Source organism: Aplysia californica, unplaced genomic scaffold (genome assembly GCF_000002075.1).
Source record: "Aplysia californica isolate F4 #8 unplaced genomic scaffold, AplCal3.0 scaffold00332, whole genome shotgun sequence".
Taxonomy (NCBI): Eukaryota; Metazoa; Mollusca; class Gastropoda; order Aplysiida; family Aplysiidae; genus Aplysia; species Aplysia californica.
The window spans coordinates 468,985-491,657 of NW_004797602.1; the positions used below are offsets into that span (position 1 = coordinate 468,985).

General features: G+C 39.8%; 2 protein-coding genes across 2 annotated transcripts in view; one reads left to right on the plus strand and one right to left on the minus strand.

The window, feature by feature from the left end:
* Nucleotides 1-7,450, plus strand: part of LOC101856588 (vacuolar protein sorting-associated protein 53 homolog) — a 26,041-nt gene extending 18,591 nt beyond the window's left edge. The window contains exons 14-20 of the mRNA XM_005102618.3: nt 275-353; nt 1,064-1,212; nt 3,292-3,361; nt 4,357-4,442; nt 5,832-5,883; nt 6,438-6,542; nt 7,130-7,450. Coding sequence (XP_005102675.1) covers nt 275-353; nt 1,064-1,212; nt 3,292-3,361; nt 4,357-4,442; nt 5,832-5,883; nt 6,438-6,542; nt 7,130-7,330 — 742 coding nt within the window. The 3' untranslated portion in view covers nt 7,331-7,450. The remainder of the gene's footprint in view (nt 1-274; nt 354-1,063; nt 1,213-3,291; nt 3,362-4,356; nt 4,443-5,831; nt 5,884-6,437; nt 6,543-7,129) is intronic.
* A 1,247-nt stretch (nt 7,451-8,697) lies between these two features.
* LOC101858792 (piggyBac transposable element-derived protein 4) lies at nt 8,698-16,133 on the minus strand. Its single transcript, XM_005102629.2, has 3 exons — nt 15,752-16,133; nt 12,936-12,989; nt 8,698-10,142 (listed from the first exon to the last, which is right to left on the minus strand). The coding sequence occupies exons 1-3, from the start codon at nt 16,131-16,133 to the stop codon at nt 8,698-8,700; spliced, it is 1,881 nt and encodes a 626-aa protein (XP_005102686.2).
* Between the last annotated feature and the right edge of the window lie 6,540 nt (nt 16,134-22,673).

A 22,673-nucleotide genomic window follows, 5' to 3' on the forward strand; every position in this document is an offset into this window, starting at 1 on the left:
TTTCCCTCTACTTCTTTTGTATGTTTGTCACTCTCTTGTGAACTGCTATTTTCGGAGTGCCTTGATAGTCGAAGCAGACTTTGTGTTGTTGAGGCTAGAGAAGTGAGCAGAGTAAGCCTGATTCCCCGTTTGGACTTCTCTGTTGACGTTATGCAGTTGCGAGCGCCGTAAAATCTTACAAAACTAAGAGATAGAAGAAGGTCATTCTCATCACTGCAGATGTCAATATAATGAAAAGTCTACTTTCAATTCTTGCTTTCTCTCTTTCTTTCAGTGTGATATCCAACTGCATCCAGCTGTTAGTACAAGATCTAGAGACAGCCTGTGAACCAGCACTTACAGCGATGACCAAGGTAAAATTTCACGAAAGTTTCTCACTGTCAAAGACAGCACACTTTCTATCAATGCTAGCACCATACCCAATGCGAACACACTTCAATAACCCCCCCCTCCCAAAAAAAAAGACAAAACAAATAGGGATAGTAATAAACAATGGAAACAATAATAAAAGATATCAATAAACGCAGACAGCATTCTTCAGTGGTTTCAGGATTTCTACACTAACGCTGTAAGAGTTGCTCTGTGTTTAAAGAGTTAAATAGCTAGATTAGCCACTGATCTGAGTTGACAGTATGTGCTGTAAAATGATAGGGTTCTAACTCCAGGGTTCACGGTTTTAAGAAAATTGGATTCGAAGGGTCACCCTCTTATGGATAAAATGGTTTTACACCCTGTTTGTTGACCCCCTTGTTGCCAGGGTGTGTGTGCATTCCTACTGTCAGCACTGATTTTCAGCTATTTTTTTGTAAAGGTTTTAACTATTTCTTGATTGTGAATGTGTTTTACAGTGCTGTCATTTTTAAAATTGTGATCTGCATTGATCATCTTTTCGAGACGAAATATAAATGTAGTTTATTATTACTATTATTAATTTTTGTTATTATTATCATTATTATTAAATTATTATTTTTGTATTATTGCTATTATTAGTATTATTATTGTTGTGTTATCATTATTATTATTTTTATTATTATCATTATCAAATGTTCCTGGTGATGAACAGATGCCGTGGTCCAGCATTGAGGCTGTGGGTGACCAGAGTGGCTACGTGACTGCCGTGACCAGCCACCTCAAACAGAACATTCCCATCATCAGAGACAACCTGGTGTCCTCCCGGAAGTACTTCACACAGTTCTGTGTCAAGTTTGCCAAGTGAGAACTTACAATTTTTTTTCTTGTGCTCATAGTGGGGTTTTGCATAATACGTTGCAACTTTGTGGAAAGCTTGGGCGCAGTTGGTAGGCATTCCTGTAGGGTTTGCTTCTTATATCATTACTTTTTGTCGTCTTTTGATGTTTCTTATATCATTACTTTTTGTCGTCTTTTGATGTTTGTTTTTCACTGTATTACCTGTCCTGGGCAACAACGTTATTGCACACTGGACAGGTCCATAAGTGCTCAGTTCCCCCCAGCACCAAAGCCCGCAAGGTATCCTTAATGATTGTTCCGTTGGCTGTCTGATTATGGCGACATCTTTCCTTTCCAGATAATCGTTCCTTTCTATCTTCTCCCCTTGCTATCCCCATTTCCCGCATCCTAATAATTGCGTGGTGTTCTGCTGTCTCCCTGTCTTCTTCATCCCGCAACTTTTTCTCCAGGGTCTTCAACACTTCTCCTTTGTCAAATTTCACCTCTCCATCACTGCCTGCCAGCTTATCAGCCTCCTCATTGCCTTTCACTCCAGAGTGCCCAGGACAGAATATCCACGCGATGGCGCTAAGTGATAAGTGTTGTATTGGGTTCATCCATTCACTCCGAAGAGGCCCTTTCTGAACCCTTCGCTTGATGCTCTGGGAGTCTGTGACAATGATGAGATGGGTAGTTCTTGGTCTTGTATTATGAAGCCAGCCAAGCGCTCTTGTTACGGCCTCAATCTCCATTTTCATGCTTGAAGTTGTTCTTTTTATGGCCCCTGACATGCTATGAACCTTTTTGTTCCCACTGTACACCACAAAACCCCATCCACCTCTCTCACCCTTCCTGATCGATCCATCTGTATAGATCACTGGTTCCTCTGGCTCGGAATGCTCCTCAATTAACTGTCGTATGTCATTGTCGTTAATGACAGAAGCACATTCCCGTCTTTCACAACCCATAGTGATGTGAACATTGGCTAGGCTTCTGCAATCGGGGCTCAGTTCAAACCATTCCTTTCCACAGCATATTTCATCGATGCCACAAGTCTTCAGCTTCTGCCATTGTTGAGCTGCCCCGTTTGATCCTGTTTCCTTTGATGCTGCCTAGGTTGTCATGCAAAGGGTGCCTCGGGTCTCCCAAAACATTCCAGTACAGCTTTGCCTGTGCCACCTTATGCCTCACTCTGATGCTGGCCAGGTCAAGGATGTATCTCATAAAGACAACATGGGTGTCCTTTGTGCAACCTAGAACGGCCCTCTTAGCTGCATTCTGTACTCTCTCCAACCTGTCTACCTGAGTCTTGGACAGGGAGAGGATGTCCAGACCATAGTCTATGACTGACAGAACCACCAGCTGCAATAAGAGAAAAAGAACTCTCTTGAATTCCTGCTGAAGCCAAGGTCTTCACTGCATTGATGCCCTTCTGAGCCCTGACAGCTACATTGTCAATATGTCTTCGGAAAGAAAGTGTCCTGTCCAGAGTGATTCCCAGGTACTTCAGCTCATGCTTTCTGTCTATGAGAAAGTGGTCAAACACAATTGGAGGGGTAGGATCTTTCACAATGCGGTTGTTGAGTGAGCTCCAGATGACCTGTGCTTTGTCTGGATTGATGACCGCATTGTATTCCTCACACCAATCTGCGACCTTGCTCAGCCTGTCCTGTAAGCATCCGTCCAACCGCTAGCCTACCACGACCTTGTCCGTAGACCATCACATCTTCTGCAAATGTTAGGATGTTTTTCACTTGTAGGCCTAACTCTAATTTATGGCTCTTAGATGTGTTTCAAATAGGGGAAAACCTCTATCAAATTAAGCATTTCAGAATATCTCATGAGTCAAAGCAGAAGAAACCAGGATGAAAATGGTTGAAATAACCAAGCTCTCAAACGTGAGACTGGCACTTTTACATATTATATCACTCTGGGATATTTGAAGATCTTATTTTTTTATTATTTTTTTTTTATGGTGAAAGTTTTGGATTTGATTGCTACCATAGTGTAGCTCATGTGAAATGTCGTAAGAAATGGGGTCACCCTTGCTTTGGTTTTAGTTATTAAAAATCTTTTTACAGTTTTGCAATTGTTTATTTTCAGCTCTTTCATTCCAAAGTTCGTCGGCACATTGTACAAATGTCGACCTTCCAACACTGTCGCGGCTGAGCAGGTGAGAGAAGAATTTACATACTGAGAAATCGTAATTTGGACTTATTAAATGTGAGGCGTCGTGGTGAAAACCGGCGCTCGTCAAAATATTAGAAGAAATCGGCCTTTTTCGGCCAGTTTGAACATAAAAAAAACAACTCAACACTTTGTATGTCCATTTAAAAACAATTTTATGCATGGATTTTATGGATAAACATTGATTATAGCTCGAAAAATGTAAATTTGCAGTTTCAAGGACTCTTGAGCTATGGAAGTCACCAAACTTTGGCGGCCCTTTTCTCATTAATTTTACTTCTAAAACCAGACGACCCCACCTCCTTCAGTCCCAAATATCTCGACTTCTAATTATGATAAATGGATATTTTTTTCATCAAATGCAAGGCAAATGAACAACCTTTAAGATGATACCAATAACTCCATTTACCCAAAAATTAATGAGTGCAGGATACGTATGTGCCCTCTATTTTTCTTTTTTTTCCCCCCTTCCCTCCATTGCCTTCTCTTTCTCCCCCCCCCCCCCCCCCGGTTGACACAGTTAGTGGTTGACATGTGCTCTGATGTGGTCTTTGCCTTCTTTCCTATCTAACATCTGTCATCCTCATCTCTCCTCCTTCTTTGCTTAGTTTGATACTCTTTAGTAACACCTTTAATCATTGGCACGTACATGACCTATGTGTGTTGCAGGTGCCATAATACATTTACTAAAACTAGAAAAACTGTGGCAACTATTCACTACGTTATTGTATGAATTTTAAAGTTTATTAAAGACATTGACTGAATGTCCATAATTTCTTGTGTCGAAGCTGTAAGACATTGCATTTTTGTAAATAATTTTTTGTTTGAACTTTTTGCTTTGGTTTACTGTTCCAGGGTATTGAAGCTGAAACAGATGACCTTCTGCGTAAATCAGAATGTTTTGTTTTTTTTGGTTAAAAAAAATTTGTAATAAGGAGTGCTTTTTTTGGTGACATGAACATTTTTTTGGATGTCTTACAGTTGCTTCTGGATACTCATAGCTTGAAGACGGCTTTATTAGAACTGCCAAGTCTGGGATCTCAGATGTCGAGGAAAGCACCGGCAAGGTATGTTGCTCAGGGGGCATCTTGTAGCTGGTCTTGTTTTTTCCTTTCTCTATCTGTAATGTCTGTCTGTGTTGTCTGTATCGTGGGTGGTTGACGTTGTGGTTTGCTCCTTCTTTCTGATCAAACATCTATCGTCCGTATCTCTCCTCCTTCATTTCTTCGTATGTTACTCTCTTGTATCACCCTCCAATTTTCAGCTCTTTATGACCTATTTGTGTTACAAGTGTTGTAAAGCTTTCACTAAAACTAAAATTAAACGCTGTCAATAGTTCTTGACTGTCCCATTCTTGTTTCTGTCTGTCTGTTTTCCTTTTTTTCCAGTTTTATGTCATAGTTGTCACTGTTAAATAATAAAGATTATTTCAATAGCACCTACTCTTTGGTGGGATCTAAACACTTCTCTAACAAGTAATATTTGGGGGGCTCTCGTGGCCTAGAGGTTAAGGTGTTGGCCTCTCATTCAAAGGTCCCGGGTTCGAATCCGGGTAGCGACCAAAAAATTGTCTTCTCTAAAATTGTCTCCTTTCACCTCCTTTCCTGCTCTCTAGCAATGTTCTGTTGTCTGCTTTATTTCCACTTTCTGCCCCCACCCCCTCACCTCCTTTGCCCCCTCCTCTGGGCTCCTGACTCTTTCTGCAGCCTTTCTACTGCTACTCCTTGGCTCCTCCTTACTGCTGTCTCTCTGCTCTACACCTAGCCTTCTCGGACAAGGGCGAAAAATCTCGGAGGGCACATGTGCAAGTTGCGCACGTTTAAGATCCCTTGGTGGTCTAAAATCGATAAGAGTAGGCTTCGGCCGCCACCCGGGCAAAATTCAAAATTTCCTACCAACTGAAAATATTAGGTGTGTCCCGCGCGCTCATATGACCTATGCAGTTGCGAGCGCTGTAAAACACTTTACAAAAAAAAAGAAGAAAAAAAAAAGTAATATTTCGCCAGCTTATATATAATGACAAGCTTCATGCTTACAGGTCTGTTCAATGTACAACAATCCTACCAAATATATATGCACTGTAATATACCAATAGGGATGTTCTGACAAAAGAACATTCACAAAAAGACATTCTGAAATGCCTAAAGAAAGCTTATATATAGATAGTTACAATTTGTTTTTTCTGCGAAAGTTAGAGGGAATACAGAAGACGTCTGTGACAAAAATGACAATGCGCTGAAGTGACCAGTGTTGGTGTTTACATTTAATAAGCTCTTTGCCATCATGAGTTTGACTCCAGTGTGGGAAAGATAATGTGGTATGTTGACATAATATTATCAAGAGTACAACTAACAGTATGTAGCAAGTGACCCCTTCCACCTTGTCATTTCTAACTTCATGTAGAAGACTTCAGTGTTATTTTCTTTTCTTAATAATTGTTCTTGAACTTTTTTCAGCTTTACCAAGATAGTTGTGAAAGGGATGACCAAGGCAGAAATGATTCTCAAGGTAAGGGGGTCACCTTGTCTTTTACTCTAAATTTAGTCTTGTTACATTTGCGCTCAACTCGACAGAAGGGAAGAATCTATAAACAGTCAGAATTGTCCAAGACGACCATCCATTGTTGAGGAGAAAAGTGGTTGTCTTAGAAATGTGGAGGTAGTGGAGGTAGTTCTTGTATAATTTTTTTTAATGCCTGGAGCGTAGGTCCCTTGACAAGGGATAGCCAAACTCCTGACAGAACCATTTGGAGAATAGCAATTAGTAAAGGTAGCCAATCATAAAAGATTTTTTGAGTTAAAAATGCTGAAACAAAGAGAGTAGCCTGTAAGCTGAGCTTATCCACAAGTTGGAATGAAATTTTTAAATGCTCAAAATGTGGCCAACTCTTTACTCTTCTTTGCTATAATTGGTCTCACTCCCCATAAGGGAAATTACAAATCATCCTAATTCTTATTTTTTCTATTTATATATTCTCCTCTTCAGATGCATTACTCATCATTAGACATTGATGGACAAACTATTAGGATTATCACTAATGACGGGGAAATTATCTTTTGCAGGTTGTAATGTCGCCTCAACACCCCCCTCAAAGTTTTGTGGACAATTTTATCAGACTGCTCACAGATGCTGATATAAATGATTTCCAGAGAGTGCTTGAAATGAAGGTAAAGTTTTTTTTTTTGTTCATCCACATTTTGTTGTGATTATTGGCGAATTTGTGTATGTTTTCACTCTAGAGTGTGTGTGTGTGTGTAAGGAGGTTGGGGGGTATGGAGTGTACAGACACTTTTTCCTTCTTTTCTCACCAGTTTTCTTGCCATAGTCGGCTCTTAATTGCCTCTGAAGTGCCAAAAAAAGATTATCGATAGTTTCAGGTTTCAGGTTTGTTTGTTGTTTTTTTTTGTGTGTGTAAAGTTGGAGTTGAGAAGGTCTACATCAAATAAATGACAGTAGGCTGAAGTGTCGGTTGCTTCCAATAGTGAACCTTTCACTCCCTCCTTCTCTCTCTCTCTCTTCCTACTTCCTGCCCACAGTTATTTCCGTGAGCATGCTGTGAGATAACTAGTGGAAATAGGTTGTGTGTGTAAAGTTCAGTTGCTTTTTGGGTATACCCTTAGGTTGTGGCAGAAGAAGTTCTGTCCCTCAATGTATTTTCTTTCTCTCAGGGAGTGGGGGAAATATGCTGCTCTGTGAGTATGTACAGAGGATATGGCAGAAGTAGTATTCATCAATGTGTTTTCCTGTCTCCCAGGGCGTGAGACGAGGCGACCAGAGCTCCCTGGTGGAGATGTTCCGGGCCCGGGTGCCTGTATCTTCCCTGCTGGCCAGCACCAGCCATGGGGGACTAGCCACCTCGCCCAGCGGTGTCAGCGTGAGTCAGCAGCCTGCCACGCCCGAGCCAGAGTCCAGCAGGATACGCAAGCTAGAGAAACTCATCAAGAAAAGGCTGTAGATATTGGCGTTGTTTTTCAATTATGTCAGTTCATTGTTTTTGAAGCTGAGACTTTGTGCTATTGAGGCTAGAGAGGTGAGCAGAGTAAGCCTGATTCCTCATTTGGACTTCTCTGTTGACATCAACCCCTTGGCGCTCATATGGCCTTATGCAGTTGCGAGCGCCGTAAAACCTTACTAAAACTAAAGCTGTGTGTTATCTGAATCGATAACAACAACAGCAGCACCTGGATCTATAACAACAGGATCGATAACAAAAACAACTGGATCTCTATAACAACATGAAGCTGTTGGCTTGTGAAGGGTGGCTCAAAAATTCTTTTGAGTTGTAAACTCCTTTGATTAATGCCATGGTTATCATTTTTTGTTTTTGAAAGATAACTTTTCCCTTTGTTTTATCATGGAGATGATGATCAAAAAACTTCCAGAATCAAGGCACTTGCATTTGTTTTAGACCAGGCTTTTCGGGAAGGAAAAATGTGAACTTTGGGCAATTATTGTTTACTGTCAGGAGTTTTTATTGTTTACAAGTTTGTGTTTGGTTGATGCCTCTGTTTATTCTAGACATTGGTAACTGCCATGAGCATGTTGGGAAATGTAAAGTTCTTATAACTCCTTCTGTGTTCGTCTTTTTACTGTTGAAGATGATAACATAGAAAGTTATTTTTTGTGCCACCATATAGAATATAATATTTATAATAATATGTATATATAGATCTATATGTTAATTTATGGAGGGAGCTCTGTTATGTTGTTCACTGTTGCAAGAAAGGTTGAGGTTCTGTCCTGTATTTTCTGTATATTTTATTGAGGTTACTGGAAAGGTTGAGTTTTTTTTTTTCAGAATTAACTTCCATACCTGAACTCTATCCTAACTCTTTCAGTACGCATGGGATTCCACAATTTTACGCAGCTGATTTGAGACGGCAAAGGGGTGTTATGTTAAAACTTCTCTCATTCGGTTAATAATTGATGGATTTGTTTGTGTTAGCACTCAAACTATTCGTAATTGGACATAGAATCACAATATGAGTGAAAATGGTTAGTAACTGTAGCACAAAGTAGGCAATAGAGGATAAAAGTAGTGAAAAGTGAGAAAAATAACCAAAAATGAGACTGAAATTTTCAACTCACCACAAAAATGCTCGTACAATCCATCGAATAGGCAGCAAAGAGTGAAATCTAATCAAAGTTTATCCATTTAGGAAGGTCCAGGCCAAATTTCAACTGTATAGCAGCAAAACTGTTCATTTCACAAGCAAATGAAAATTGTCACGAAAACAGACAAAAATGTATCCACAAAGTCCACATCCCTAACAAGTGTCACTGTCCCCCCCCCCCCCCCCGCCCCCAAGCCCTGTATTTACATCACAGGGCAAGATGATAGGCCTCAAAGCATGGGGTGGGATGCAAAAATGGCTGGTTTGGGCATCCCTTGCAGTAGAATGAGGTCCTTTTCCTGTTTGTTGGGGTGTTGCAATGTCGACAAACGCGTGTAAGGCTGGACTTCACTGCAAAATGATTGCTTTTCATTCCAGCCACAGGGTTGTTTGATGGGATGTGGCCTCTATCATCAGGCTGCTGCTGTTCAATGTCCTCCAGAAGGAGTGCTGCTGTATGAGAGCACATCTCTGAAATCAGATCATGCTTGAATTTCAATAGTGGCGTTTTCCTACCCTCGGCTTTCATGTGCAGAATGTGGGCATTCACTTGACTGACCTCAAAAATCCAAAAAAAGATTTTTTTCCACCATTTAGTGCTCTTCCTGGTGTACATGCCGTAGGTTTGGACAGCTTGATCAACCCTGTCGCACCCATTCATGTTGAAATTATACGCGTTTATCATCGATGGTTTTTCGACATCTTTTACTGTCACCGTGGCAACGGAAGAACTGTTGGAGACAGCAGCACAGGACTTTTTCGCTTTTTTATCTCTAAAAAGAACACAGAGAAGCTGCTTCTCTCTGTGCAGATACCACTGTATTTCCCTGTGAGCCAGTTTGGCTGTTTTGAGCTCAGCAGGGAAGCCTTTCCGGTTTGCGTTCACTGTGCCGGTGAAGTAAAACTGCTTTTCCCTCAGATGATTTAGGAGTTGCATACTGGTGTAGTATCTGTCAGCGTATATATGGTGGCCTTTGACGAGAGGGGACAGGAGTGTTTCAAAGACTCTCACAGATTGTTGTGCGTCTGCTGTCATGGGGTCGAAGGAAGTCTGTGCGCCAAAGTAAATACGTAGGTTGATGACATAACCAGACTCGCTTTCGCAGAGACCGAAGGTCTTGACATGGTATTTACTTGGTTTGGTAGCGTTGTACTGCTTGTGAGCCCATCTTCCTTTCCAACCAATGACCATTTCATCCAAAGAAAGCTCTTGTGTTGGATAATATGCAGCCTGAAATTGCACCAGAAGTGAAGAAACGAACGGCTCAATTTTTGCTTTCCCTTGTGCGTCCAATTCACAGGCATGCAGCATCGTGTGAAAAATGTGCTGAAACCGGTCACGACGAAATATTTGCCGAAACCAGGGTGTTGCCATATGTGACAAGTCGGTGTTCCAGTAGTCAGAGACACTGGGCTTCTTTGTAATCCCCATTGCAATGATTACTGCAAAGAATTTGAAAAGTTCACCTGGTGTGATCTTACGCCACTTTTTGTATACGGAGCGCTCCGTTGCCGTTGCTGCTCTAGCCTCACATCTTTGATTTCCGTAATCGTTGATGTTTTTACATAGCTCTTCCACAATTTCATCAGTAAAATAGAGCCTGAAAAAATCAAGAGGCACCATTCCTCTGGTGTCAATATCTGGGTTGATCCCTGTGAATCGAGGGGCGAAACGAAAAGCGTTGTTAGCAGAACCCTCAGTCACTTTCTCCCACTCCGGAGCTAAAGGTCTCAACGGAGATCTTGATCTAGATCTAGATCTAGATCTAGATCTGGGCCTGTTATTTCTGTTACTTTGCCCCTTCCCAATACCCTTTCCCTTGTTTCGAGGCCTGCTAGTAGACTGGCTTGTCACAGGACCAGGTGTTGTTAAACAGTTAGTTCTAGAACTAGAGCAAGAACTAGATCTAGAAGAAGGGCCAGGCTGGTCATAGTCAGAATCGCTAGAGGATTCATTCCCACCACCATCAAGTTCGATGTCAGACACTTCACTACAGTCACTTTCTTCATCTAGTAAAGTTTGAAAAAACTGACTAGCTTGTTCAGCAGAAAGCCGCGTTGATCGAGGTCTTGATCCAGACATAATTGAGAGCTAGCACACAAGCCACGAAAATGTAAACAAATGTAGAAATAAATACTCTGCACAAAACAGCGTTCAAACTGCGTACTCGTAGCGGTACAAAGTGGCCGATAATGGGAAAAGACGCTATTTTTACCGCCTTTTAGAATCACTAAACTTGGACTGGAAAATGTTTCGTATTTCTTGTAGTTTTCGTGGCTTGAAATCGGTACCCCGCAAACGCCATTTAAGTGGCGTGCCGTAAAAACGCGGAGCCACAAACGCCACTTAAGTGGCGTGCCGGATTCAAAGAGCTAAATTACTTTTGGGTATCAGTACATCAATTTTTTCATGCAACAAATAAGATAAAGATTAAGATGGTTGTTTTCTTTAACATCAATTAGGGATGACCACTGTTCCACAAATTTCTGAAATACATTTCACAGCTGGAGGTCTTTATTCTTTCTTTTTTTTGTGCAGTATCTGTATTTATTTATTTTTTTCAATTTCCCTTAAGTTTGAGATTTTTTTCAAAGCCATAACCGAAAAACCAATCATCTTTGTAAGAAAATCACAGACAGAATGGAAATTAATATTGATCACACAAAGGTTGCATGAGAACTGTGGAATAAGTTTCAGTTATGGTAAGCCTGAGCAATGTTCTGTTTAATGCAAGTAACGAAACCGGTCTTGATCAAAATCAATGAAATTATTATTGTATCTTTTCTTTACACAAACAAGATGAGGTCTGTATAGTATATAGCCCTATATTGGGCATGAAAACATTTCGAACATTGTTGGTGAAATAAATGTAATCCAATGAATGCAGCCCCTGAACTAAAAAAGTTATAGAGCCAAGCTCGTACACATCTGTCTGAGGACTTCATTTTCTAGTCATAAGGTGAACTTCATAAGAGGATTCGCGTGGACCAGTACAAAATATAAGAGATGTATAGACTGAGGGATGTATGGAAGAGGGAGCATGCCTTTTTTTTTTGTACTGTCGAATTATCCAAGATGGCTACCTATTGTCGAGAAAAAAAGTGATTGTCTTAGATAGGTAGACATCTTGGATAATGTGATTATAATATTTTAAAAATGTTTGACTGTAGTTTTTTTGTTGTTGCTTGGAATTAATTAACTTCAAGAGCAAAGCAGTTCATTTTTAGTTTTTAGCTAAATAGATGATTGACTCTAGCTATGGCAGTTCGGATACAAGAGATTGTTGGCCTGGATGTATACAATGGCCATAAAGTTTTCATGTTCATATTTTTGGGTTTCCTGGGGTCTGGGGCCCATTTAGTCTCAGCAATTGCAGACCTGCCAACCTTCCTGGATTGTCTAGGAAATTCTCGGTTGCACTGCCCCATTCCTGACCTCCCGCTTTTGGCCGATATTACCCGGATTGGGGTCGTCGCTAACGTGGTGCAGCTATTATTAATTAAATTCTGTACTGAAATTTCGAAGTACTAAGAGACTAGATGGTCGAGCATCCGCCTCATTCTTCCAGTGTTCGTATTTGTCACGTTGACCGTATGTAGGCCAAACACCTGAGGTAGACTATGCGTTGCCAGTTGTTTTGGCCCTAGTGGGGTAGATCGGGTCAAGATTTTGGCACAAAACTGGGAAAGGTATCTGAAAAAAGATTTAGTACTGCTTGGTCTATCTTTCAGCCCGTCTCCCGTTTAGGGCCTAGGCCCACCGCGCCCACGGCCCGTTCTGTCAAATTCTAGTGGAAATGATCAACTCTTTTCATTGTTGAAATTTGGCATTTTCGTGTTTCTGTTCTTGGTTAATTGTCTAATTTTCCTGTCACATACTGCCTACTACTATTTTATTCTTGTTCTCCTTTGTTTTTTCTTTTTCAGTTTTGCACTAGTTAATTCTAAGTACCATATTTTTGTTCTTATATGACACGTGTTTATATGCCCGTCAAGTGCCAATGGTCGGTACCCTTAAGTGCTCGGGAAATTTTCCCTCTTTTTGACTTTGAAAAGTTGCCAGGTCTGCAATTGTCAAATTGAAGACATGTAAAAAGGAAATGACTTACATGTATTTATGTCTAACAAAATAATATGCTCAAAAGAGAAAAATATTAGGCCTAAATGAAAATTATATAAATATGTGTGTCGTTGCAGTTGAATCAGGCACTCTTCAAATTTTAGGGAACGGAGAAATCAATATTTTTCCGACTGTCGGACGATTGTTATCTAAATTTTTTTTCATGTTTTTTTGACAGACACCCTTTCTATCCCCTGAAGAACACATTTCCCACAAAATGTATTGTTTTGTAGAATGACAAAAAAATGTATTGTTTTGTAGAATGAGAATAAGTATTACACCTCACCAGTCTCCAATCTTTGGAGACCATTTTCTCACTTATTTACCTCTCACTAATTTACTTGATAATATCAGGTAACCCGTCGTCTTCTTACATCGCACTGAAGACCAAAATGGAAAAACAATCAAAGTCACATAATTTCACATTTTGAGAAAAACGAAATTTATAGTTTGAAACACCAGGAAACATCATGAATAACTGTGGACTGAAATGCTGCTGCTAATATCCATTGTGGGACCATTTTGCAAATGAAAAATAACCATTTTAAGGTACCAGTAAGTGGTAAAATATCTAATATCTTTACAGATAATTTTCTAACCTACCCCTCCCCCACCGGACTCTGATCCTTTTTCCTCTGCAAACATTTTCCATGAACTATGAATGAGAAAAATAACCTATAAAAATATCTTTAATGCTTTATTGCAAATCAAGTACAAGCAAAGTATGTTTAGGTTTTGCTTAATAGAAGAGCTCAAAACAACTGTAAACATTGAGATAAACTACATAATACAAGTGGGAGAACGGAAAATCTCCGTTCTAACAAAAAAGAATGATGCCAAAGCAAAGCACTCCCCTTTTCTCAACAAACTGAGCAAGTAAATTCAAATCATGTATAAACAAAGGCTAAACTTTAGATTTTAGTGGTTAATTCATCCACTGTATGTAGGTACCACAAACAGAAATTTCAAAGTCCTCTGATTTCATAGTTATCTGCACCACCTTATAGAACTTATTATTCTGAGCATTTTGATACCAAAGTTATACATATATATATAGCTTCATTTTTAACAAAGTTATGAACATCTGAAGTTGCAGAAAAGTGTTGCATTTTTTAAATTGCGAAATGTCTGCACTTTGGGATGTCATAACATTCTTAAATTTGAATGGACATTCACAAAAACTTGTAAACACACACCCATGCACATAGAGTATAGAGAACAAGCCCAATTTTTTTCAGGGGTATCATATAACCAGAAGATGGAATTTTGTTGACGTAAACATGGCTTTTCGACCAAAATGGCAAAAAATACAAGGGGAGGTAAAATTGTGACTTTTTCAGAAACTTTCAGAGACCATTGGGAGAACAAATATTGACTTATCTGGACACCAAAATGTCAAGCAATTCTAGATCTACAAGTCTATACTGCTCTGATACATGTATTAAAATTGGATCTGATACTGATATTAAAATCTACTGATTTGAAGCATATATTGAAAATGTCATAATTTTCTGCAACATACAGGCGAGAGCCATACACCAACGGACTCTATCACTGAGTGTCAAAGCACATAACTGAAGCCTCAAAACATCCAACTGTTGTAAAATACATAATAATAGCAGAATTCATTAATATAAAACCACTTGGAACATGAGTTTGAGGCCCTCGAAGGGCAGCTTGTTTGATCCAAAAATTAACTCAAAACAGACAGTATTTATTGCTAAACTATCTCATAAGTAAGACCAATTAAAAAAACAACAACCACCAACAACATAACTAGTATGGTAGTAAAACAAGCCACTGACATGTCTAATTTATACCAAAGGGAGTCTTAGTAGAACATGACAAGTGATAACCACATAGTGAAGTGTGACAGTAAAATCCTAATGAAATTTTAGACTAGCTCTACCCTCCTTTGGTCTGAAACAAAAGTCCAGATTCGCTGTCCTAAAAGAAAGTCTTCATTACAGTAGGATAGAATCATGTGAAAACAAACCAATGACATAATGTGACAATTATACCGGAGTAAAAGAAATAAAAGGTCCATACTGGTGCCACAGATGAGTCGGACTCTTAATACGACTTTACTGTTTTACAAGAGGTGTAACACCAAGAACAATAAACAGATCACCTGAACTGTGAAAATGGAAATCATAGCAAAAAAAACATGGTAAGACATCATGACTCATGGACAATGACAGTATGATAGCTTAACTCTCTTGCAAGGTGTTGGGTTGGGATCAATGATCAAAACAAGTCTTCTAACGTTCAACAAGATGCTCAAAATCTCCACTCAGTTTCAAAGAATTACCTAGGACAATCTTTTGGTACCTTAATTCATTTTTGTGACATTCTGTTTTCTTAGTTTTAGACATTGTCGTAATTCTCTCAACCAAAGAATCAACATCATCAAGATTCATACAAGGACCACCATAACTTGATACAGTGTCTGCAATACCAGCAGTCCTTACAATGCCAGCCAAATGCTTATTTTTTTTGCTGATTGGCAAGGAACTTCTGTCTGATTTGGTCTTTAACCATTTCTTCCTGTACCTTACTCTCTTTCCTGAAGACCTTTGACATTCTTCTCGCAAGAAGAAACAGTTTTTTTTTGGATGGAAAGCGTTTTTCTTGACAGGAATGTCATTGTCTTGTTTCTATTAACACAATGGACAGTGGTTCTGTTGTGGAGAGAAGCATTTCTACGTTTGAAAAGATCAAAGTCTAAATCTCCAAAGGCACTTTCACCAATAAGATTGGTTAATGTGCAGTGAGCCGTTTGTTTTCTAATGTCATCTGAGGGTGAATGAAACCTTCTGCCAGGAAGGAAATCAGACAACTGCCTCTTCAGAACCTCTGCACTATCTTGACAAAGTGCCTTCAGGACAACAAAAATTATTGACGCATGGTCTTTTGCAAACTCTTGCACTGACACCCAAAACTCTGATTTGATTGAGAATTTATCTCCAAAAATTGAACAAAAAGAAGAATAAAAAAGTTGGCTGGAGTCATGAGACCAAGCATTAAAAAAACTCAACATTTCATCAACATAAAAGTGAAAATCACAATAGCTGACAGAGCTGTTAACAAGTTTCCAGTAAGGACCTGTAATCTTAAGAAAAGCAAGTGCCAAAGCACACACTGAAGACATCAATATCAGGTACATGACAATGGCAATCAATTTTTGCAGGGTTTTTAAGTCTTTCCTCTAGATAGGCAATCTCGGTTTCCGCCCTCGTTTTCGCGGCCTTGGTCGAAGCTAAAGTTTTCCTCAGCGCAGATAGCTTGTCCGCATTGTTGACTCTTTCAGCAGTGAAGGAAAGTTTCCTCCTTAAGCAGCTGATCTCAGACTTTGCTTTCTTTAACAGAATGTTTAGTCTATTAGTCACTTTCTTGTGCTGAGCTGACAGCTTCTTTTCTCGTAACATGGAATGGAGACTGTGTCGCTCAATTTTGCGGACAGCTTGAGCAGCCTGTTGACCTAACTGCTGCTTCTCCATCTGTACCGATTTCAAGGTAGCCATGATGGCATCCTTTTCAATCATAAGCGTGTCATACTGGGTGCACGACAGTGTCGACAGGCGTTGATGTTTCACATGAAAAACTGTTGAGGAGTGTGTGGATGGCTGTGGAGGCTGACATGGAGAAGACTGCTATGCAAAGTTTAGACTTTAGAGTGATGAAGGGCATTATTCGAGGTTGAAAAGTGAATATGAAAAGAGACATGAATCATTGTTAAAAAGCATTCTCTCTCTCAAACACACACACACACACACACACACACACACACACACACACACACACACACACACACACACTGTCTCAAGCAGACACACACACGCTCAAGCTGACACAGTCTCTCTCATCCTTTCTCTCACTCACGAATTCCAAGTCGTAGAAAGCAAAATCTCTACATGAATTCCAGGTCGTAGAAAGCAAAATCTCTACATGAATTCCAAGTCGTGGAAAGCAAAATCTCTACTCAAACAAGAACGAATGATGCTACAGCAAAGCGCTCCCCTTTTCTCAACAAAACTTAACGAGTAAATTCATAAGATGACCTGTAGAAAAAAAGGCTAAACTGTACATTTTAGTGTTAATTCATCCGCTCTAAACAACGTTTAGAGTGATAAAGGATTATTATTCAAGGTTGAAAAGTGAACCTGAAAAAAGACATGACTCTATTAAAAATAAAAAGCTTTGTACTCTCTCTCTCTCTCTCTCTCTCTCTATCACACACATTCAAGCACAAACAGTCTATCTCTCGTCCTTTTTCTCTCACACACCAGCATCTACTCACATGTGGGCCGACAAAAGACGCACAAGTACACGTACACAATACCCTGCTGAGTGAAAACAGGAATTTTTATTCGTAAAGCTCTGAATTGGAATCAGCGCAGGAATCATTCACGGCATCTGTTCTGATCACAGGAAGATTTGTAAAAAATGGCTGATTATTTGGACTGCACAACTTTTTCAAACATTGCAAGTCCCTTCGTATTTTGGGGAGCTTTTGGGAATCAAGCCGTTGTATAAGCCGTCCTGCGTGCTGTTGCTGTGGCTACACTGTGTGCCTCTCTGAATAATTACAGCAGTTTCCATTTGCCCGTTCCATGACTCACAAAAACTAATGTAAGTGGGATGGTTAGCATCAAACACAATTTCTCGTATGGGATAATTAAAAAGTAAGACCATATGTGCTATTATATATATATATGTCATAAATGAATGCTTTGTTTGCATAAAACGAAAGCTAAAGGAAGCATTTATCAGCTGAAGTCAAAAAAATTTGTCGAAAAGAGGACAATATAGAAAGCGCTAGATCTAGAATCTAGATCTAAACTTTGAGAACAAAATCAAAAAACAACTCGGCTGTCTTTGTCGGTGAGGATTTTATGGTCTGGACCCTCCTGTTTGTGATGCTGAGCAAGGCAATGAATGCCTTTTGGCACACACGTTGACTGTGGTGACGGCCATGTCGCACAAGTTGAACTTTATATTCGTACAAATAGTCTCTAAATTTTGCAGACGTCTCATCTTGTTGAGGTCTCCGTCTTGTCACAGGCTTCAAGTGAACCAACGTGCTTAAATATAGGCGTCTTGCCCATCTTTACTCAACAGAGAGTTAAAGTAGCCTGTCAAGTCTGATTTCTCTTCGTCTCGGACTGTTACAAAACATTGCAGGGCACGCTTACAATCCTCTCCTTTTGTGTGACTTGAAAGGCGGACACATTTTGCTTTTTCTTTTGACGTTTGGTGTTTTTTAACGCTTTTTAGGGTTGTCTGTGACAACAGGCTCTTCCATCGTGGAATCCGCCATGATGATTATTTGTTTACGGTTGCCTATGACAATTGAACAACTCACTTGTGGGATCTGATCAAATGATCGTCGTTTGGGACTTAGATCGTTTTCGCTTTTTTAACAGTGGATTTTGATCGTTCTTCCACTGTAGCTTCTTTGAAAAAGTGTTTGTAACTTGGGACTCGGGTCCTTCTTCGATTTGGCGATACATGACAGTAAACATCAACCCCAGGGGCAGGTGCCCAGGACAATAACTAAAAAAATTAGATTTTGTGACTTTGATCGTTTTTCCACTGTGGTGTTGTCTTATACATCTCGACTTCTATGCAAGATTTTTTTTTCACCAAACTCAATGAAATTAAAGAAGCTTCAATTTGATAGAGCGCCTGATGCCACCATGCTGTGACACATATGGTACCATATGTAATGTGTAAGATAAGAGATAAGATAAGATAAGATAATACTCTTATTATCCCAGAGGGAAATTTGTATGTGTTATAATGAGACAACGCTGAGTGAGCCTCACCTCATGTTTCGTTGTTGGCAATGCTCTTATTTTTGTGCAATAGTGTAACCAATTCTTACATGATTTCATTCCATATTTGAAATGAAGAAATACACTCACATTGTTCAAATAATCAGTATTTCATTTGATTTGTGTTTTTTTGTCAATTGTTCTCTAAGCTGTATAATATTGCAAGCAATATTGTGTTGGTTCTTGTTGGTTAATGCTGTGGTTAACTCCTTTTCTGTAAAACATTTATCATTCTCGTCTTTTTTTTTTCTTTATATCTTACTCTCTAGTAACACCTCTAGTCTTTGGTACTTGAATGACCTAATTGTTTTGCAAGCATTGTAAAACTCTTCCTAACAACACTCAAATAAGATTGTGAACTTGCCTTGAGCACAGATTATTTTAGGCATAAATCAGGTAACAAGATATATTAAGCCCCCACCCTCTATTGTGCAGAGTCTGCTTTATGATCAAAGCAATTCAGTCCAGGAGTCTGAGTAGATGCCAGTTCGGCCGAGTATGGTTCACTTACCCGAGATCAGCTATCTTTACTCACCCCTGGACTCCCATCGAGAGACAGGTTATGTTTGACAATATATACTTGGTAGAATGCAACACAACCACCAGATGTGGTCTTCTGTGATGTAGTTTGTAGACCTCCCAAGTACTCTCCAATTTTTTTTTGGCCCGTTGAAGAACCGTGGTTGGATTTGCATAAAATCTTTTTAGAATTGAATTCATGACTTATGGCAAGTGATGTAAAATTGTATATATTTTATCTGCGTTTATTGCAATATACCTGTAACTTATTGTAAATGACATGAAAATTACATTTTTATTTGTGTGTGTTTGCAATACGCACTGGGGACTGATTTTTTACTCCAAACTCTCTTGTTTGGGGGGTTGGGTTTTGAGGGAAAACTCCCATTTTTGGTTATGGAGGGGTTAGCAGGTCTTACCTGAATTGGTCTCTCAAATTATAAAGTTAAAGGCTTGGATCCAAAGGAAGTTTGTATTAAGATATTTTCTCTCTTCCAGCTTGGGAATATTTTCTCTCTTGCCACTGTTCTCTGGGTTAACCAAGAGGTTCATTTTCATTTTTTAAAAAGAAAGAGTGCTTATTTATAATAACAATAATAAAAATAAATGGCATTGTACATGTATAGCGCATTCCCAGCTCAGCAACAAGCTCTATTCTCTTTACTTAACTTTACTACTTTTATACTACACTATAATTATTATTACTCCAGCAGACCCTAGAACACTCAGAAATATTCTTGGCTTCCCGGGAAGCTTACACTGCAAGCAGCTGATCAAGTGCTCAAAAACTAACAGACTGACAAGATATTTCATTGTCTATAGCAATAGCAGTCCCTTTATAATCCTGTGCCCCCCTGAAGGCTCACACAACTTCACAATCACTCTCTTGGCCATTCTGTTCTTTCCAGACCAGCATCTGTGGTGTAGGAGAAAGGTGCTTTGCTATCACATCCAGGAGAAATAAGTTCAACTCCCATGTGCAGAGAACTTTTATCAAGCATCTCCATCTTTCAGCTAGGATATTGCATTCCTCTCAGCCCGGGTTGCGCCTCCTAACTAAGTGATCTAAAATTCTAAATAGTATTGATGGGGGCATATAACTTCTAAAATTACATTTTTATTCTGCTTTCAAAATAACGTATCATCCCTCCACCCCCCTGGAAACTACAGTGTTGCACCCTGTTAAGCCCATACTGCTGTCATTCATTATAAGCAGACTCTATAAAGTTTCAAATAGGCCTACCCCTTTGCAGCTGAGTGATGGGAGGCAAACATGGAAAAGTATTTTTCTTAAAGACAAAATGTCCCATCTGACACTGACAGCAGGAACTTGAACTTGCATCTCTTTATTACAGCCATAAAGCCTTTACTTACCACTCAAATGGGTGGGTGGGGGTGGCAGGCACTCATGTGTGGTTTGCTACTTCTTTCCTAACAAACATCTTTTATTCTCATCTCTCCTCCTTTTCTTTTAGTTACTTTCTTAACACCTTTAATCTTCGGCACTTATGGCCTGTTTACACGTAACGATAAATTGTGTCAGATTCGTCGTATGTGAGAACTGTCCATTTTATTGACGGTCCCCCCGTTTTATGCAAGAAAAATTCTGAAATTATGCAAACGGAGCCCAAAATGTGAAATTATGCGATTCCGTTAATAAATAAACAGAAATGATGCAAAAAATGATCAAATTTTGCTAAATTATGTGGGGTGCATAAAACCACAGGGACAGTATTCAGCAGTGTAGTCTGTTTAGACATTCCAATCTATCGTCCTGTTTTCTTTCGATCTGGGAGATTCCAAGTCATTGACTTGACTGCAGATGTGCAAAGCACTGGGTGACCTTGATACACAACTTCACCTTTGATGATAAACTAAATAATAAAATTGCTAAAATTTACATAACGTATCACTTAGGTTCTCCGCGAGCAACTTTGCTTCTTTTGAGAGGATGATTTCGAATATATATGAAATCAATTTTTACCAGAGATAATTATTTTTTAAATTTTGAGCCCTAAGTTTCATCACGTCCCCGAATCTGACCGTGACGGCACGCAAAGTATCAAGCAGCCCTTGATTTCTCGACAGAGTCTCCAAGACATCGTCCAATCTTTGTACAATTTTGTGGTTTCACCTGACGATTTGTCTAATGATCGATAGATCGTCGAGTTTTTGTACAATTTATTATTGCGGGTTACCTGTCCGCAAGTACAGTAGTCTCCGCCTAAGATCCCACCGCTTACGATCCCGGTTCGCTTAAGATCCCGCTGTTTTAAGAAAACATAATTTTTACTATACAAAAGTCACCCCTAAGATTCACTCTGAAGGTCTACATTCGGCTAAGATCCCGCATTTCAGATTATAATTTGCGGAACAAAAACCCGGGCGGGACAGCCGATCAAACAAGAGTGAAAAGTTGAGATCAATAAACTGTCCGTCGCGTCAAAGACCAGCCCCTATCGTGAATGTGATCACATACACGTAAAACTTGATGAAGCGATACAATGTTTGCCCCAGACCGGATCACACCGGGGTGTGAACTGACCAATACCTTTGTTTTCCCCACGCATCACACTCACACCTGAGCTCTTCCCCTAAACTTACATCACTCGCTGGGTGGGGAGGGCCTACACGTTCGCTCCAGGCGGGATCACATTGAACTGTGAACTCTTCCCTGACCATTGCAGAAGTTGTCTCTACTCCCGAATTGGCGAGACAGACTGAATTTTAATTGGTGTGTTCACAACGTAATGGCATGTAACGACAAAGGCGGTTGGGGTGGACTCGGTCAGAGATGGAAAGCTATAAATTTTCAACAGGCAAGGGGGAGGGGCAACTGGATACGCGTAGATCTTGACTCATGATAGGATAAAAAGTGAAAATGGCACGCCTCATCCCACAATGCACTGTGATAGTTCACCAAGGTTAACCTCTCTTTGCTCGCCATACGTCATAAACCCACCAAGTCAAGTGGTCATGACAGTTCATTTTAGAGTGGAGGGAGACCATTGTACCTATTGTGAGCCTTAGCATGGGTCACCATAGATTCTTCCCTGGGTTCGTCGGTTAAGATCCCGGTTCACCTAAGATCCCGCATTTCCTTGCTCCCGAGCACCAGGATCTTAGGCGGAGACTACTGTAATGCAAATGCCATAAAGTTCTTACCAAATCTAAAAACCACTCAACTGGCCCAGCTCCATTCTTCAACAAACACAAGACATCAGTAATAAAAAATGTACAAGAACACATATGTATATATATGGATTCTTCTTTGAAACATACTTCATATTTTTATTAGAATTAACCGCTGCATTGAAAAAATAAATCTTTTGTCTTTTCACAAATGGCAGTCATTGCAAAACAGAACTGCAATACACAACATCAATAGTGTCAAGTGCAAGGCGGCCAGGCCGAAGGCGTTTAAAAAATATCAGTCATCTCGTTTTGTTTTAGTAGAGGTCTTAGAGCGCTCAGAACTGCATTAGGTCATATGGAGCGCCAAATGGTGGCTGTCAACAGAAAAGTCCTTACAGGGAATCAGACTTACTCTGCTCACCTCTCTAGCTTCAACAGCACAAAGTCTGCTTCGACTACCTAGGCACCCCGGAAACAGCGTGTCACAAGAGTGTGACAAACATATAAAAGAAGTAGAAGAAAAATGACGATAGTAATGATTAGGAAAGAAAAAGCAGCAGTTCCCTGTTGTAC

What these genes read in the sequence shown, in the direction of transcription:
- LOC101858792 (XM_005102629.2), bottom strand. Translation starts at nt 16,133, where the DNA reads ATGGCTACCTTGAAATCGGTACAGATGGAGAAGCAGCAGTTAGGTCAA. An exon ending in ACCTGATATTGATGTCTTCA is followed by an intron (nt 12,990 to 15,751) that starts GTGTGTGCTTTG and finishes TTTGGTCTTCAG; the next exon opens with TGCGATGTAAGAAGACGACG. An exon ending in ATCAAGTAAATTAGTGAGAG is followed by an intron (nt 10,143 to 12,935) that starts GTAAATAAGTGA and finishes CTCGATTCACAG; the next exon opens with GGATCAACCCAGATATTGAC.